Source organism: Crotalus tigris, unplaced genomic scaffold, assembly GCF_016545835.1.
Source record: "Crotalus tigris isolate CLP2741 ecotype Arizona unplaced genomic scaffold, ASM1654583v1 scf7180000017549.6302385, whole genome shotgun sequence".
NCBI classification, from domain to species: domain Eukaryota; kingdom Metazoa; phylum Chordata; class Lepidosauria; order Squamata; family Viperidae; genus Crotalus; species Crotalus tigris.
The window spans coordinates 2676443-2690749 of NW_024096467.1; the positions used below are offsets into that span (position 1 = coordinate 2676443).

At 38.5% G+C, this 14307-nt stretch overlaps 1 protein-coding gene and 1 non-coding gene across 2 annotated transcripts; one reads left to right on the plus strand and one right to left on the minus strand.

The window, feature by feature from the left end:
• Nucleotides 1-6478: 6478 nt before the first annotated feature.
• On the minus strand, nt 6479-10509 carry ACTRT3 (actin related protein T3). Its single transcript, XM_039337568.1, has 2 exons — nt 10259-10509; nt 6479-7512 (listed from the first exon to the last, which is right to left on the minus strand). The coding sequence occupies exons 1-2, from the start codon at nt 10459-10461 to the stop codon at nt 6594-6596; spliced, it is 1122 nt and encodes a 373-aa protein (XP_039193502.1). The 5' UTR covers nt 10462-10509; the 3' UTR covers nt 6479-6593.
• A 3293-nt stretch (nt 10510-13802) lies between these two features.
• On the plus strand, nt 13803-13875 carry TRNAV-AAC. Its single transcript has one exon. It is a non-coding gene; the product is annotated as a tRNA-Val (tRNA).
• Nucleotides 13876-14307: the final 432 nt, after the last annotated feature.

Below are 14307 nucleotides of genomic sequence, written 5' to 3' on the forward strand. Positions count from 1 at the left end.
GAAATTGCCATCCGCGTCACGTTTGTCCCAAAAGTATTTTCGAACGGCAACTGGACTTTGAAAAAGCACTTTTGGGACTCGCACCCAGGACATACGTACATCCCTCGGCATGCGGCCCACTTTTTTTGCTTTCCCTCCCCTGCGTTGCTCTCACGAGGTCCCCACTCGCCACCTAATTAATGTAGGCAAAGGCGGTGGGGGGGATACAGAAGCAACCCCTCCCCCAATCAGTGGAGCCGCCCGGTTCAACCGTCGTCGCCATCCTGGCCGCCATGCCGCGAAGGCAGAATTGCACAGCCCGAGGGGACTTGGCATTCGCCATAGCGCTGGCTTGTACGACACACAGCCCCCCCCCTCCACCCCGGTCCCCAGGAGCCAAAGTTTCGCTTGTCCGGACGACGCCCACCGCGTACCCCACTACTCAAGGGCACGCGGCACAAGAGGCGCCGCCCGTTTTTGCTCTCGCGTTCTCGAGCATTTTCTCCCCCTTCCTCCGTCCTTCCGTGTGACCCGCAGCCCCCGAGGCAGGCAGGGCCGAACCCTTCGCGGCAGCAGCGGCTAGGGCCAGGCTGACCACGGCCTCGAGCGGGGGCGGCGGCGGCGCGTCTCAAGTCCGAGGGCGCTCAAGACAGACAAAGGAGGAAACGACGCGCAGCCGACCAGCGGAGGAGGTCCCCCCAAATCGCTGACGTTTTTTCGACATTGCAGTTCGCTGAAAGTCAGCGAATAAAACAGCGAAATTGGCCAAACGCTATCAAGGACAGCGATTTAGGGTTAGACCCGAAGGAGAACCTCCTAACCGCCGAAAGGCTCCTCCTGCCTCCGGAGTTTAAATAGTTTCCCTTCGCAGCGTTCCATTGGACAGCGAGCAAGAACGCCTTATTTCCCATTGGTGTGATGCGGATGACGACATCAGGCTTTTTCTCTCGTGGTTTTTTTTTGTTTTTTTTTTGTAACTGAACGTGCCCGGCTTGAGGTTTTTTTTTTTTTTTTTTTTTGCAAGGCATGGTGGTGATTGGAAAATTCTGGATTTTGGCTTGCACGTCTTAAAAGTTTCCAAGGTTGTTCTATAACTTCGTGCTTTAAATAGCAGGAGGGGCATGTTAGTCTGGTAGACACAAACCACCTTTAAAAAAAAATAAGTGTTCATCCCGTTTTTGAATTACTGTATTATGCAAACCAATGAAATGTAGCACAATGCAATGCAATGCAATACATTGCTATGCTATACTCTGCTATGCTATGCAATACACTGCTATGCTGTACTATACACTGCTATGCAATGCACTGCTATGTTATGCAACACACTGCTGTGTTATGCACTGCTGTGCGCTGCTCTACACTATTGTGCAATGCACTTCACTGCTATGCTCTGCACTGCTATGCAATGCACTGCTATGCTATGAAAAAAATGTTCCTGGTCCAGAGTTCTGTCTGGTAGTTGGGCAGCTGTACATGTTTGTAAAATAGATAAATGTTGTGATGTAGCATCTCATAAATGGCTGCAGGTCAGGAAAGTTTTTGTCTTAATAAAATCCATTACTTGGAAAAAGTGCTACCAGAATCCTGTTTTGATGAAGGGAGGAAGGAGGAAGAGTTGGTTTTGCTTTGCCTTGGTATCTGTGGACTTAATGGAAGTATAAATTCCTGGTTTCTCTTGGTCTCTGGTTGGATATTCTGGAAGCTGGAAATCCAACAGACTTCTAGAGTGCTAAATTAGGGAAGGTTAATCTGTGGCAAATGCAATAATCCATATTTCTATAGAAATAGTGGACTACAATATCAGGCCTGGGAAAAGCTGGTATCAGTCAGTTCAGCTATTGAAAAAGGCAGAAGTTAAAATGAGCAACTTGTTTAAAAAGCAGCACGCCACACAGTTAAATTGGAATATTGAATATAGGCAATTAAAATATATATAAACTAAAAACGTATTGATGAATGTAACATATGTTTTTTTATTTAGTGGTAATAGTAAAAATTATTAGCTTAAATATGAGATATTGAGAAAAAAAGAGGAAGTATTAAATGTTGAAATAAGAGAAATTTTGGTTATTGAATTTAGATATTCGGAAATTATTAGAAAATAAGAATATTATATTGTATTATTAATCAGCTGATGTAAGATCTTGGGATGAATTGTGATAAAGGGAATTGGGGTTATTTAAAACTTGGAAACTATAAATATTAAATGTTAAATTTAAATATTGGGAAAAACGTACCAGGTTAAAAATTGGGGAAAATGTACCAGGACATTGATTGTCTAAAAAATTGAATGTTAAAATGGCTAAGATATGTATAAACTAAAAATTATTGATAAATGTAAAAAGGTTATTTGTATTAAGTTGATATAGTAAGAATTGTATTAATTTAAATGTGAGACAGTAAATGCCAAGGGAAAAAGAGAGGAAATATTTAATGTACCAACCCAGCTGCCACGTTGCTTTTCAAATATTTAAATGTAAAACTGGAAAATCAATAAAAATTCAAAAACAAAAAAGGCAAATGTTAAAATGAGGAACTTGTTTAAAAAGCAGCATGCCACACAGAACTGGCAAAGTGAAGGATATAAATTCAGAAAGTGTCAGTGTTTCTCCACCATATCAACTTTCAGTAATACGGATAATTCCCAAATTCTCAGCAATTGCTATGCTGGCTGAGGGATTCTGGGTGCTAAAAGCCATGCATCACGAATTTGCTAGGCTGGGAAACACTGGTAGTATGGAGTTGCCATATTTCTCTTGTGAAACAAACAAGAAGAGCAGGAAACATGAGGAAAGATTAGCTGAATTTGGGAAGAACGGATGAAAAGTTTCTGAGTTTCCTGCAATCATTCAACAGTTTTAGGCACAGGCATGATCTGATAAGGGTTTTACAATCTCATCTTTCTTTTGCAATTCTGTGTGTAAGGATGGCTGCCTGTGACTCCCGGCTATATGAGCTCTTTAAATCGCTCTTTATGGTCCTCCCAAGCCTGTTCTGATAGAATGAAAACTAAAAGCATCTTATTATCATTTTGGGATTAAACATTGTTAGAAGTAAGGTCTTCATCCTGGTTCATCTAAGCCGGGAATAAATAAGCAAACATGGCAACTGCTTTGGGAAGAAGGTTACAATTTATTGCAGAAAGATAGTCTTCAGGAAGGTACAGAGGAGAGAAGATAGAGCGAGATTGAGCACATGGGCAGTAGGTTTTATACCCCTCCTTAGCCTTTTGTTTGGAAGTTTCCTGTTCCTGTGGCATGAACCTTGAGGCTGTTTCTGAGTGTTTGTCTAGGCCTTGATATCTGTGGTTTAATTCTGTTATCATATCCTGCTTCCCAGGTGATGGGGCTGACTCCTAGAGTTTGGGTGGGGTATGCAGATCTTCTCTTTTGTCTTCTTGATTGCTCTGGCTTCAACTTTCTGATGGTTTTACATCTGCATTTGTATAGGGCTAAAGTCTTGCTTGGGGCAGAGAGATAGATTTGGGGCCAGGTTTGGTTTTAAAAAGTCCTTTTGAGGAAAAAATATATTTTTCTGCCCTTTTTAATATTTCTTTCTCTGGGCTAACTTCCCTCAACATTAAGCCCTAAAATCAACATCACAGTTTTAAAAACAGACACAGCCCAGAACTTCCCATCAAGTCTAATCCTAACATGATGTTTGATGTGTCTCTTTCCCCATCTTGCAGTCCTCGGCCTAACCCATCCCCCACTCCCAAAATTTGGCCATAAGGTTGCCTATTCCTGCTGAATGCTTTTCAAACACTTGTTCCATCTTTTTTTTTTTCTTACAAAGAAATCTCAGCCGGTAGATACTCCTAGATGGCTTACTTATCTCTAACAACTTTCCACACAGTTAATTACCACGACTTCTCACCCATTCTTGAGTGGATAAAAAACAAGCTTCAAATTGGTTGATCCCATCTTGCCTTTATTGAGTCTGTTTTGACTCACTACCAAATGATAATGTCCTGATTTTGTGTATGCCATATGTGATAGCTAAATAACTGGTTGAACCCTTTAGCTTTGTTGTTTTCCATCAGGTCATCAGCTGGTAGAAAAACATTTGCCAGTCACAGCACTTCTGCAGGAACAGAATCTCTAAGTTCCTTGTGCCCCATTATCAACATTCCAATATGTTGTGAATAAGTGGAATAAAGTTAAAACAAAATAGAATGAAACATGAGAAAACTCTAGCATGAACAAGGTTTGTTTTCTTTTCCCCCTTTTTTTTAAATGTAGACCACAAATGCTAAGTTCTGTATTCCTCTGTGTCTTTGTTTGGGAAGCAGTGGGAACAGGATTTCTATCCTATTTTACCCTATTTCTCTGTTGTGCCATTTCAGCCCTCATCTAAACCAGCAAGGGCAACAGAGTCACAACACTTTAGAGTATTGCTCTCTGTGAATTATTACAAGTAATCCTTAACATATGACCACAATTGAGCCCAAAATTTATGTTGCTAAGTGAGATATCTAAGTGAGTTTTGCCTCATTTTAGGACCTTTCTTGCCACAGTTGTTAAGTGAATCATGGCAGTTGTTAAATTAGGAACATGGCTGTTAAGTGAATTAGGCTTCCCCATTAGCTTTTCTCATCAGAAGGTCTCAAAAGGCAATCAGATGACCCCGGGACATTGCAACCATCATAAATATGAACCAGTTGCCAAGTATCCAAATTTTGATCATGTGTCCATGGGGATACTGTAATGGTCATAAGTGTGGAAAAGATCATGAGTCACTTTTTTCAATTCCATTCTAACTTTGAACAGTCACTAAATCAATTGTTGTATGTCAAGGTCTACCTGTATTGTACTATTCATCACTAGGCCAGGACTGTTGTGTCCATCTCCTTTGGGAGACAACAACAGGATGGTGGCAGATGAAGCTGCTGGAGACTGGATGGAAGGAAGTGTGTTCTCATCAGCCTGGAAAGACCAATAAATTCTTCTCTAATCCCACTTACTACTGCTTCTCCCACTACGCTTTCAACACAATAAAGAGTAACAGATTATATTTTTTTATGTTGTTGAATGCTGTAAGTTTAAGGAGAAAAACTATTTTAACATTGATATAGCTAAAGATAATTCACAGATTGGGGGCAGGAAGGCAGCGCATCATGGGAATACAATAGAAAAAATATATTGTAAGGCTCATTTGTTTTGTCATTCTATGCAAGTGGTAAATGTCCTAAATTCTAGGGCAAGATTCTGGGTTCCCTAGGAACAAGAAGCAGAACACATTCTTTATATTACGCTAGATTACTGCTATTGTTTTATGGATATTTTATTTATTTTTCAAAGGCAGTGCCTTTTCCTGCCTTAGACAGCGTTGGTTATGCTAGATGATTTACCTGCGACAGAGCCAGAATAGTGGTTTCAATATCATTGACCATGGTATTGAAGGAAATAAAAATTAAGGAAATAAAAGTTATTCTTTTAATAATTGTAGAAATAATTGTAGAAATGTAATGCCATTATATGAAACTGTCTCTTTAGTACTAATGTAATGCTGTAACACAAATGTAACAATGCAATGCCAATATATGACCAAATGTTTACTATATCCTGCCTAAAAATCTCCCTGACATAGGAAATTACACTTTGAGTGGAAATCCTACTATCAAAGAAGGGGATTTTAACCCAAAGTGAGACTTCCAGATAAACAAGATAACAGCAGATGGACGGAAGAGGTCAGGTTAACAAAGTACCACTTCAGAGAAAACCATTAAGATGAAAGAGATGTGACAATGCATTGTAGGGCTATAAAATGCAAAACCTGAAACCAGGTCGGGGTGCTCCTGGAATCCAATCCATAGGGAAGGATCCAGGGGGCCGCGTTTGCAAAAGCTCCTCTCTTCTATTCTTTCTCTTTTCTCTTTTATTCTGTTTATGTTATTCTCCAATAAACCTTTGTTTTGTTAAAAATTTAAAAATTAAAAATTTGTATCAAAATTTGGGGTTTTTACATCTCACAGTATCCTTGGTTACATGAGTAACGTATACCGTTAGATTCCCAGTCTAAGAGTGTAGGAAACTTAAAAATTCAAATTTTAAATAAGGACCTAGGAATTGTTAAGGTAGTGTCTAAGAATATACTATAAGCAGTTCCAAGCTGCGTGTTTTTTTTGTAAAATTAGAGTGTTCAAATATTTATTTACAAAATGGAAGTCTTCTGTTGAATTGAGGATCACATGTTTTAAACTACAAGCGTGTATGTTTTATCAGGATTCACAGTATGTTAAATTAAAGGGGGTTGGTTAACTTGTGTGTTGTGCAAACATGGCATAATTGTTCAGTGTGTTGTGCAAACATGTGGCATAAACAAGGCCATCATGCTATGCTATAGTATGGTTTATTTGTATGGCTACAACATATTTGTTACCCTACGTTTTGTGTGTTGTATTGTATGACCCAGCCTATATATACAAGGAAAATACATTTGAAGCAATCATGGCATTATAGGATATTTACAGACATATAGCCTAAGGAAGCAGGCATGGAATTGTTACCTTTATTTGTCTTTCAAAAAGGTGAGGCAATAAATCTCACCAAGTGTTTCATGATGTTCTTCCCACAGCTTTTTAAATAAAAATGTTTCAATGCAACAGGAATCTAGAAGCACTTCCTGTGTACTATGTTAGGCCCAATTTCAGCATATTCTTCCTTGGAAATCCACATCTCTTGAAAGGCTGAGAGAGAAGCAAGAATGGATCCTCCCATCCACACTGAGATCTTCCTGTCAGGAGGTGCTTGGACCAGGACTTCAGTGTCTTTGGGAGCCATGCGAATCAGCTCCTTAGTCAAGCGATCTGAAATCCCAGGGAAAAGACTGGAGCCACCAGAAAGGAGGATATTGGCATACAGAGTGGTCCTTAAGTCAATGTCACATTTCATGATGGTATTGAATAAGAGTTTATCAATTCCTGGTGCTTCCATGCCAATGTTAGATGGGCGAAAAAGGGTCTCTGGGCAGCGGAACAATTGATTGTGGATTTTAATAATCTGACCATCAGGCAATTTCCATGTTTTCTCTATTGCAGTAGGTTGTTTAGCCATTTCTTCTTCAGGGTTTAAGCACACATAACACAAGGCCTCCTTGATGATCCTCACAATTTCCCTTTCAGCTGTGCTCACTAAGGCAATGCCGCTTTCTCTCAGGATTCTCATTAAATAATCTGTAAGATCCCGGCCTGCCAGGTCAAGTCGGAGAACAGCATGAGGCAAGCAGTAGCCTTCAAAGATTGGGACAGTATGAGTGACCCCATCCCCAGAATCCATCACACAACCTGTTGTGAGACCTGCAGCGTAGAGGGCCAACACAGCCTGAATGGCCACGTAGAGGGCTGGAACTTCAAATTTTTCAAAGAGCAACCTTGTCATTTGTTCACGATTGGATAATGGGTTAAGTGGTGCCTCGGTGATCAGTGCAGGTCTTGTGCTGGAGTTTAATCTCAGTTCATTCTCATAAGTATGCTTCCATATTTTCTCCATGTCTGGCCAGGAAGTGACAATGCCATGTTCTACTGGATATCTGTTGGATATAAATGAGAATTAAAGAAGGTGACGACATTACTTTACAACATATTGTCATATGTGAAAACATCTAGGGAACCTATTGGATTGTTTAATTAACATCAGTATAGCTTGTGCAATCTACATACAAGCATGCACATATCTAAAACATGATGAACTGGAGAGGGGACAAGACAAAAGTTCTAAAAATTCACGAAGGACATGTTTCCATGTCAACGCTTCTCAGTTCCAAATATCTTTAGTTTTCATGGATCCCAGTTTATAACAAAGAATGTCCTTCTGTCAAAGAAAGGATACTGTAGTAGTTTAATATTAGTTACACTCTGTTTATATTTTTGTTAGATGCATATTTCTCATTTCCTTCTATAGAAATTTGGGATGATGTGTGTATAGTCATTTCTTTTCCATCTGAATTCTCATAACTTTGTCAGATAAGCTGAGCTGAGAACTAATGATTAGCCAAGAGTCATCCATGGTGCTCCTTGGTTAACTGGAGAATGGCACCTGGGGCTCATAGTCATTTGTCAGAATTTTAATTGCTATTTCTAATGTTTTGCAAGTTGTAGCAGACTAAGGGTTAAGCAACGCATTTAAATCTTTATGGAATATATACATGGAATGTTATCAATAAGCTTTGTGGGGTGACCTTTCTTTTATGTATTATAACGGGGTAGAAAATTCTGTGTGAAATCAATTGCTGTAGATCAGTAATGGGCAACATGTGCATATTTAGATATTATTCCTCAGGATTGTCTGGGATGCTATACATGCTCTTCACAACCTGTTTTGCTTGTGGGTAGAGGCTTCGTGGTATCCAAAGCAGATCATCTAGATTCAGTCATAGTTTTGTTCCCTAGTATCAACCTTGTGAACCTTTAAATTTCTTCTTTGTCCTATGTATTCAAAATGGGCAATGATTAATATTTATAATGTACATATATGTATGGGTGTAGGTATAAGTATATATGTATTTATATAGCATGTGCATATATGTGTTATGTATAGATATGGTAGATATATACATTGTTGAGAGCAGGCAACAGAATTTCATTTTTAATGTGGACCAGTGTGCTCACAGTAAAAATGACAATAAAAGTTACTTTATCTAAAAGTTATCTTATCCCATTGACTTTAATACCCAGCATGGTCAATGCTAAAGAAAGATGGAAGCTCACTCAGCTTAGTGACATTGGAGGACTATTTATTGTCTGTTTCTAGTGGATCATGATTAACCTATTACAAAAAAGTTTTGAATTCTTCCTTTGCTCTGTTACCTGCTACAATCTCTCCCCTTTTCTATTTCTGCACTGTGTGTGTGTGTGTGTGTGTGTGTGTGTATGGAGATGGATAATAACATTTCCAGAATCAATTGCACCTAATTTGGTAGACAAAATAATCTATTTGGTTCTCTGCCCTCCCCCCCCCCCATCTTTTGACTATGGATATTTTGTCTTTAGCTCTGAATCTTTTGTAAACTAGGCCATTTAAAGAAATTAATTGACTGGGTAATTATTCATACCATATAGTTTTGATTATAGTTCCTAATTAGGAGAGTTAAACTGTTGTTATGCTTAATTAAACACTGCAACGCTCCAAATGAACTTCATTTTTTTACATAAGCGGGCAGATTTTAAGAGCATAGCCAAGCCGATCTTTATTTTTAACATTTGGTATGTTAATACAAAATCATGGCAAAGACGCATGATAGTTGTTAAATTAAATAAGAAAAAAATAGCCATCATAGTTGGGATATCTGAATAGTAACAGCAAAGAGGGAAGGGAGCAATCTTTGACAATAAATAATTCAAATTGATGTACGCCAGTAACTAAGTCTCTCCTCCCATTTTGAGAAGTGATTACAATCTGGAGGAAAGTCATCTTCTCTTAAAAACATTTTTTTTTTAAGTTTCCTTCATCTAATGTCCTCCAGAGAAAACACCAATAAAGAAACGGCTTGCCATTGTTTTCAGCTAAGATGTTTTCTCCTGTCCTCTTCTGGTTCTGATATTAATTCTGGTATTTCTCAATGATTTCCCATTTACAGACTGAGTTGTGGCAACCCTGTCATAGTATAGCATAGTGGAAAATCAGGATTTTATTATTGTGGGTAGAGAAGAATCTCTGATACCCTTCATTGCCTTCCAAAAACCAGCATAGGTACCTCTAGTTCTTTTTAATAGCACCTGGATGGACAATATATGCCTTTCCAGACATTGAACTCCAACCAACAGTACGTATAACCAGCATGACCAATCTGAAAGATTGCCAATTGCTGCCAATTATTGAGTTATCCAGTTACATGAATTAATACCAGAACTCACTGTCAATCATCACAGAATGTCTTAGTCCAGGGGTAGGCAACCTTGGCTCTTTTATGACTCGTGGACTTCAACTCCCAGAATTCCTAAGCCAGCCATGCTGGCTGAGTAATTCTGGGAGTTAAAGTCCACGAGTCATAAAAGAGCCAAGGTTGCCTACCTCTGCCTTAGTCCATCAAATTGACTTTCTATTGTCCAGAATAGCCCTTTTCCATTGTGGTACTATAAACATCATTGACCTGGCCTAAAATTATGTTCATGCAAATTTCATCTTCTCTTACATCATCATTCCAACCTTTAATTCCTAAGATTCCTTTTTCTGAAGTCATTCCCATCCCTAACTAAATAGTTTTAACATGGTTTTCAGACCAGCTAAACTCTTAACTTATCCCCTATTGTTTACATTCCCCAGTGTTTGCTAAGCACCTGAGGGAGAGGATCCCTCGCTTGGCTTGTGCTTCATCGCCAATGTAGAAATCCTTCTGGCCAGCACCAAGCATTACAGACTTGGCCTTGGCACGGCCTATCAAGTTGGTAAAGATGACACGTGGTTCCTTATCTCCAGCAACACCAGCCTTGAGCAGGCCTGAGCCATTGTCTAAAACTATAGCTGGTGGTAGCTCACCCATCCCTTGTTGATGGTTCCTGTTCCTGCACAGAGCATGTGACCCTCAGTGGGCCTGTCTTATATTGGGGAAAGATTAAGGCTAACAATCTCTCCAGACAGGTGTTGCTTGGGCTATTGTGACCTCCATGTTGCTATGATACCTTCTGAGCAAAGCTTTGTAAGGCCTTGAATAGATGTTTTGATAAGATAGGGTGAATTCAATGATTCTGTTTTCTCCGCATTCTTTAGTGAAGTCTGTTTCTTGCTTCAAGAACTGTGCAGTTGTGGTTAATCTTTTCTCTTAGGGAACATGTAATTTAAATGGGAAATTGCTTAAATTTGACCAAAGACACAGACACATGACACAAGCTGACACTTCCCATTCCAATCATTCCAACTTCTCACTAGGGTGATTAAGCATGAACCATCAGGGCAGATTTTTTTTAATGGGGGGGAGTGCCTTCCTTTTACCCTGGGGCAGAACAGGATATCCCTCTTTCCCAGGATTAAAGTTTTTGATACTTAGCCCTGGTTTCCCCTGAGCCCAAGAGATTGCGGAGTGTGCAGGACTGATGAAAACCTAATATTGGATAAGAATGGTTTTTATTTTAATAATTGAAACAAGACAAGTACTAGGGGAAGGATGAATCTGGGAAGTTTATGTATAGAAATCAGCCAATATCTGTAAACAGATCAACCAACTAAGACAATGGAACAGAAAAAGGAAAATTACTTAAAATTACTGAAATGAACCAACCTACACTGAAAATAAATAAAATGCATCAAAACAGCTGTCTTGATTTTTTGAGACATATCTGGCCTTTCTCTGACTGGTTCCAATTGTCTCAGGCTTCTAAGTCCAGTTGGGAAGCTGCCCTCACAGCATTGCTGATTTTAGGAATTGCAGCCCAAGTGTTGCTAAAACTAACAAAAACAAAATTGAGCTTGGATCTCACCCACCACTTGTTTCTCATTGGAAGAGGACTCTATATTTAATAAAAATAAATAATAAATAAATAATAAATCTGTGGCACTTTCTTTGTAAGCACTTTATTTTTCTGGGAAGCAAATATTTTTCATTATCCCACTAATCATCTCCCTGATAAGTTTGGGGAGTGAAAGAAATAAATCTGCTTTTCCTAGTCTCCAGACCTTCAGTTTTGCATTGGGATGACAATTTCCAATCCGCATGACCAACAGCCAATTGTTATGGGTTCTAGGATTTGGTGAAAAATACTTCAAAGTACAGCTTTCTTGCATCTTGAAGCAAAGACCTCTTAAGAACTGATGAAAAGGAAATGGTCTATTTTGATTGAGGGTCAACTTGTCAAATAAGTTTGCTGATATAACATACCAACAAAAGAATTCCGGTGGGTTTTTATTCAGTTTTTGGAGACAGACAATGGCAAGAGAATGGCATGGGGAATGTTTAAAAAGCATAGAGTCTGAGCAGGGATTGAGGAAGTGGGCAAAACTATCTTCTCTTCCTGGAAAAAGTACTTTGATGCGCCTAGGGCAGCAATATGTTAATACAGCAAATTCCTCATCTTATGTTTAGTCTATAGCCCCATATAAACAAGATTACCGAAGTGTCATCACTCAAACAATCTTCTTCCAGTTTGAAAAAAAAAGACATGTAATGATCTTTCCATTTGAAAGGCAAAGAATGATAAGCAAGTACTAACATGCCTGAAACATTTCACCACTTAAAACTGGGGCAGTAAGTATGTAAAAATACTCTCTTTTTTCCCACATGAGACCCATCAATCACTTCACAATGACTGTTCATTGGAATCCATAGATTATATCAGGAAGGAGAAAACTGTAGCTTTCCATTTTTTTGAAAATATAGCAGTGTCTATCACAACTATAGTAACAGACATCTAGAACTCATCATCTCCCCATCCCAAATTTAATCAGAAGCAAACCCCACTGAAGCCAATGGGATTTATTTCCAAGTAAGTGACTGCAAATTTGCAGGCATAGCCATAGCTTCAAACCAGGGGTCTTCAAACTTGGCCCTTTTATGACTTGTGGACTTCAGCTCCCAGAATTCCTCAGCCAGCGTGCCTGGCTGAGGAATTCTGGGAGTTGAAGTCCACAAGTCATAAAAGGGCCAAGTTTGAAGACCCTGCTTCAAACCATCTTTTAGCCCGGAGTATTGTGGGAGCTTGGTTCTTGGAGTAAGTTTACAGTTCAGTATACCACTTGGACCAAGAAAACTGGATTAATCGCACAGCAAAATAATTTGACAACAAATAAGTATGTCATATGAATAATCCCAAGGAATATAATGTACTATCATCTTTAAGTCTCAGCTCAGTCATTGGGAATTATAATATCTTTCATGTTAGCACATTTTTTTTTTTACTTCTTACAATGCTTTTGTAGGAAACAATCCAAGATTTTTTAATGCAAGATTGAAACTATGCTTTCTGCCAAATGTGGCACAAGGTTTCCACTCCCACAAGTTTGAAGAGGGAGAGGAACACCTACCACGAAGATGTTTGTGTAAATGGTGCTATTTATTTTGATGGACCAGGTACCGTGTGGTAGTTACAGATAATTAAAGTATCTATTTATTAGGAAATAAAAAGTCCAACTAACTGCTCTTCAGAAAGGAGAAAGAAAAATGTGTGCAGGTTTCTACAGTGCAGATGTTATCTTAACGTTCAAATGATCTCAGCTAGAAATCAAGTGGAAATAAGGAGGCGATAGTAATTTTATTCCTTCCGTGAGAGAAAGGAATAATCTGCATTTAATAGTCTCTCAAATCCAATGTTACTTGCTCACTCCTGAAATCCCACAGTATTCAACTTGATATTCACTCCCACTTAAGTGTGATTATAAGGTATACCTGAACATCTTTTTCTGAAATTAATTAGATAGGGTCTTGGAGAATATAATGATCCTACCAATTTATTTTTATTTTTATACCGTTTTAATTGTCAACAATTGCCTCAATGAGTGACAGTCATTATCAAGTCATAAGTAATTTGATTTTTAAGAAAAGAAAATGAAGACAATCTAATAATTATTTTGTAATTATAATTGTTAATTATTCTATAATTGTGAATATACGTAGTTCAGGGTTGAATGATGGTACCTTTGGTGTTTGACATGATTTGTTTGCTTGCAGACGTTTCGATTAGGTATTGTTATCCTATAAATGTGTAGCAGGAAGACTTGATGGAGGAAGTCTTCATTTGGGACCGCGGTATCTGTATTTTAGTTAGGATTTGTTGTGATTCAATATTTGGTTTCACTGTTGATTTCTGCTGTATTCGAATTCTGTTTGAGGATGCATAGGCATAGTAAAAGTAAAGACATAAGGAAAGTTACTGCCAAGTAGTTGGCATGGTGGTTTCCGTAGTGTAGTGGTTATCACGTTCGCCTAACACGCGAAAGGTCCCCGGTTCGAAACCGGGCGGGAACATTTTAATCTCCAAAACTATCCGATCCAGATTAGACACGTGGGGATTATATAATTTATTTATTCAATGTTCTTTCAAAGGTAATTTATAATGGACAGAAATTGCTTAACAATGGGCTTTCCCTCAAATAAATAACTTGTTGCAATAAATTTGCGTTTAATATTTACTATACATGTTCCCAACGGCTAGGAAGAATAACTTTTTTTTTAAAAAAAGGATAATTTAAAAAAAAAACCGTGCAGCGTTTTAATATTGCAACAGTGCGGTTTTGAAATAACTTTATTACTTTTGTTTCCGACTTGGCGGCCTAAAAGTAAGAGTAATGGTTTTATGTACCTATGACTAATGCGCGTTCCTCTTTCTAGATGTACTATAGACATTCCAATGATTTTTAACATATTATACTTAATTTCCACTTTGTCCGGCCATATTTT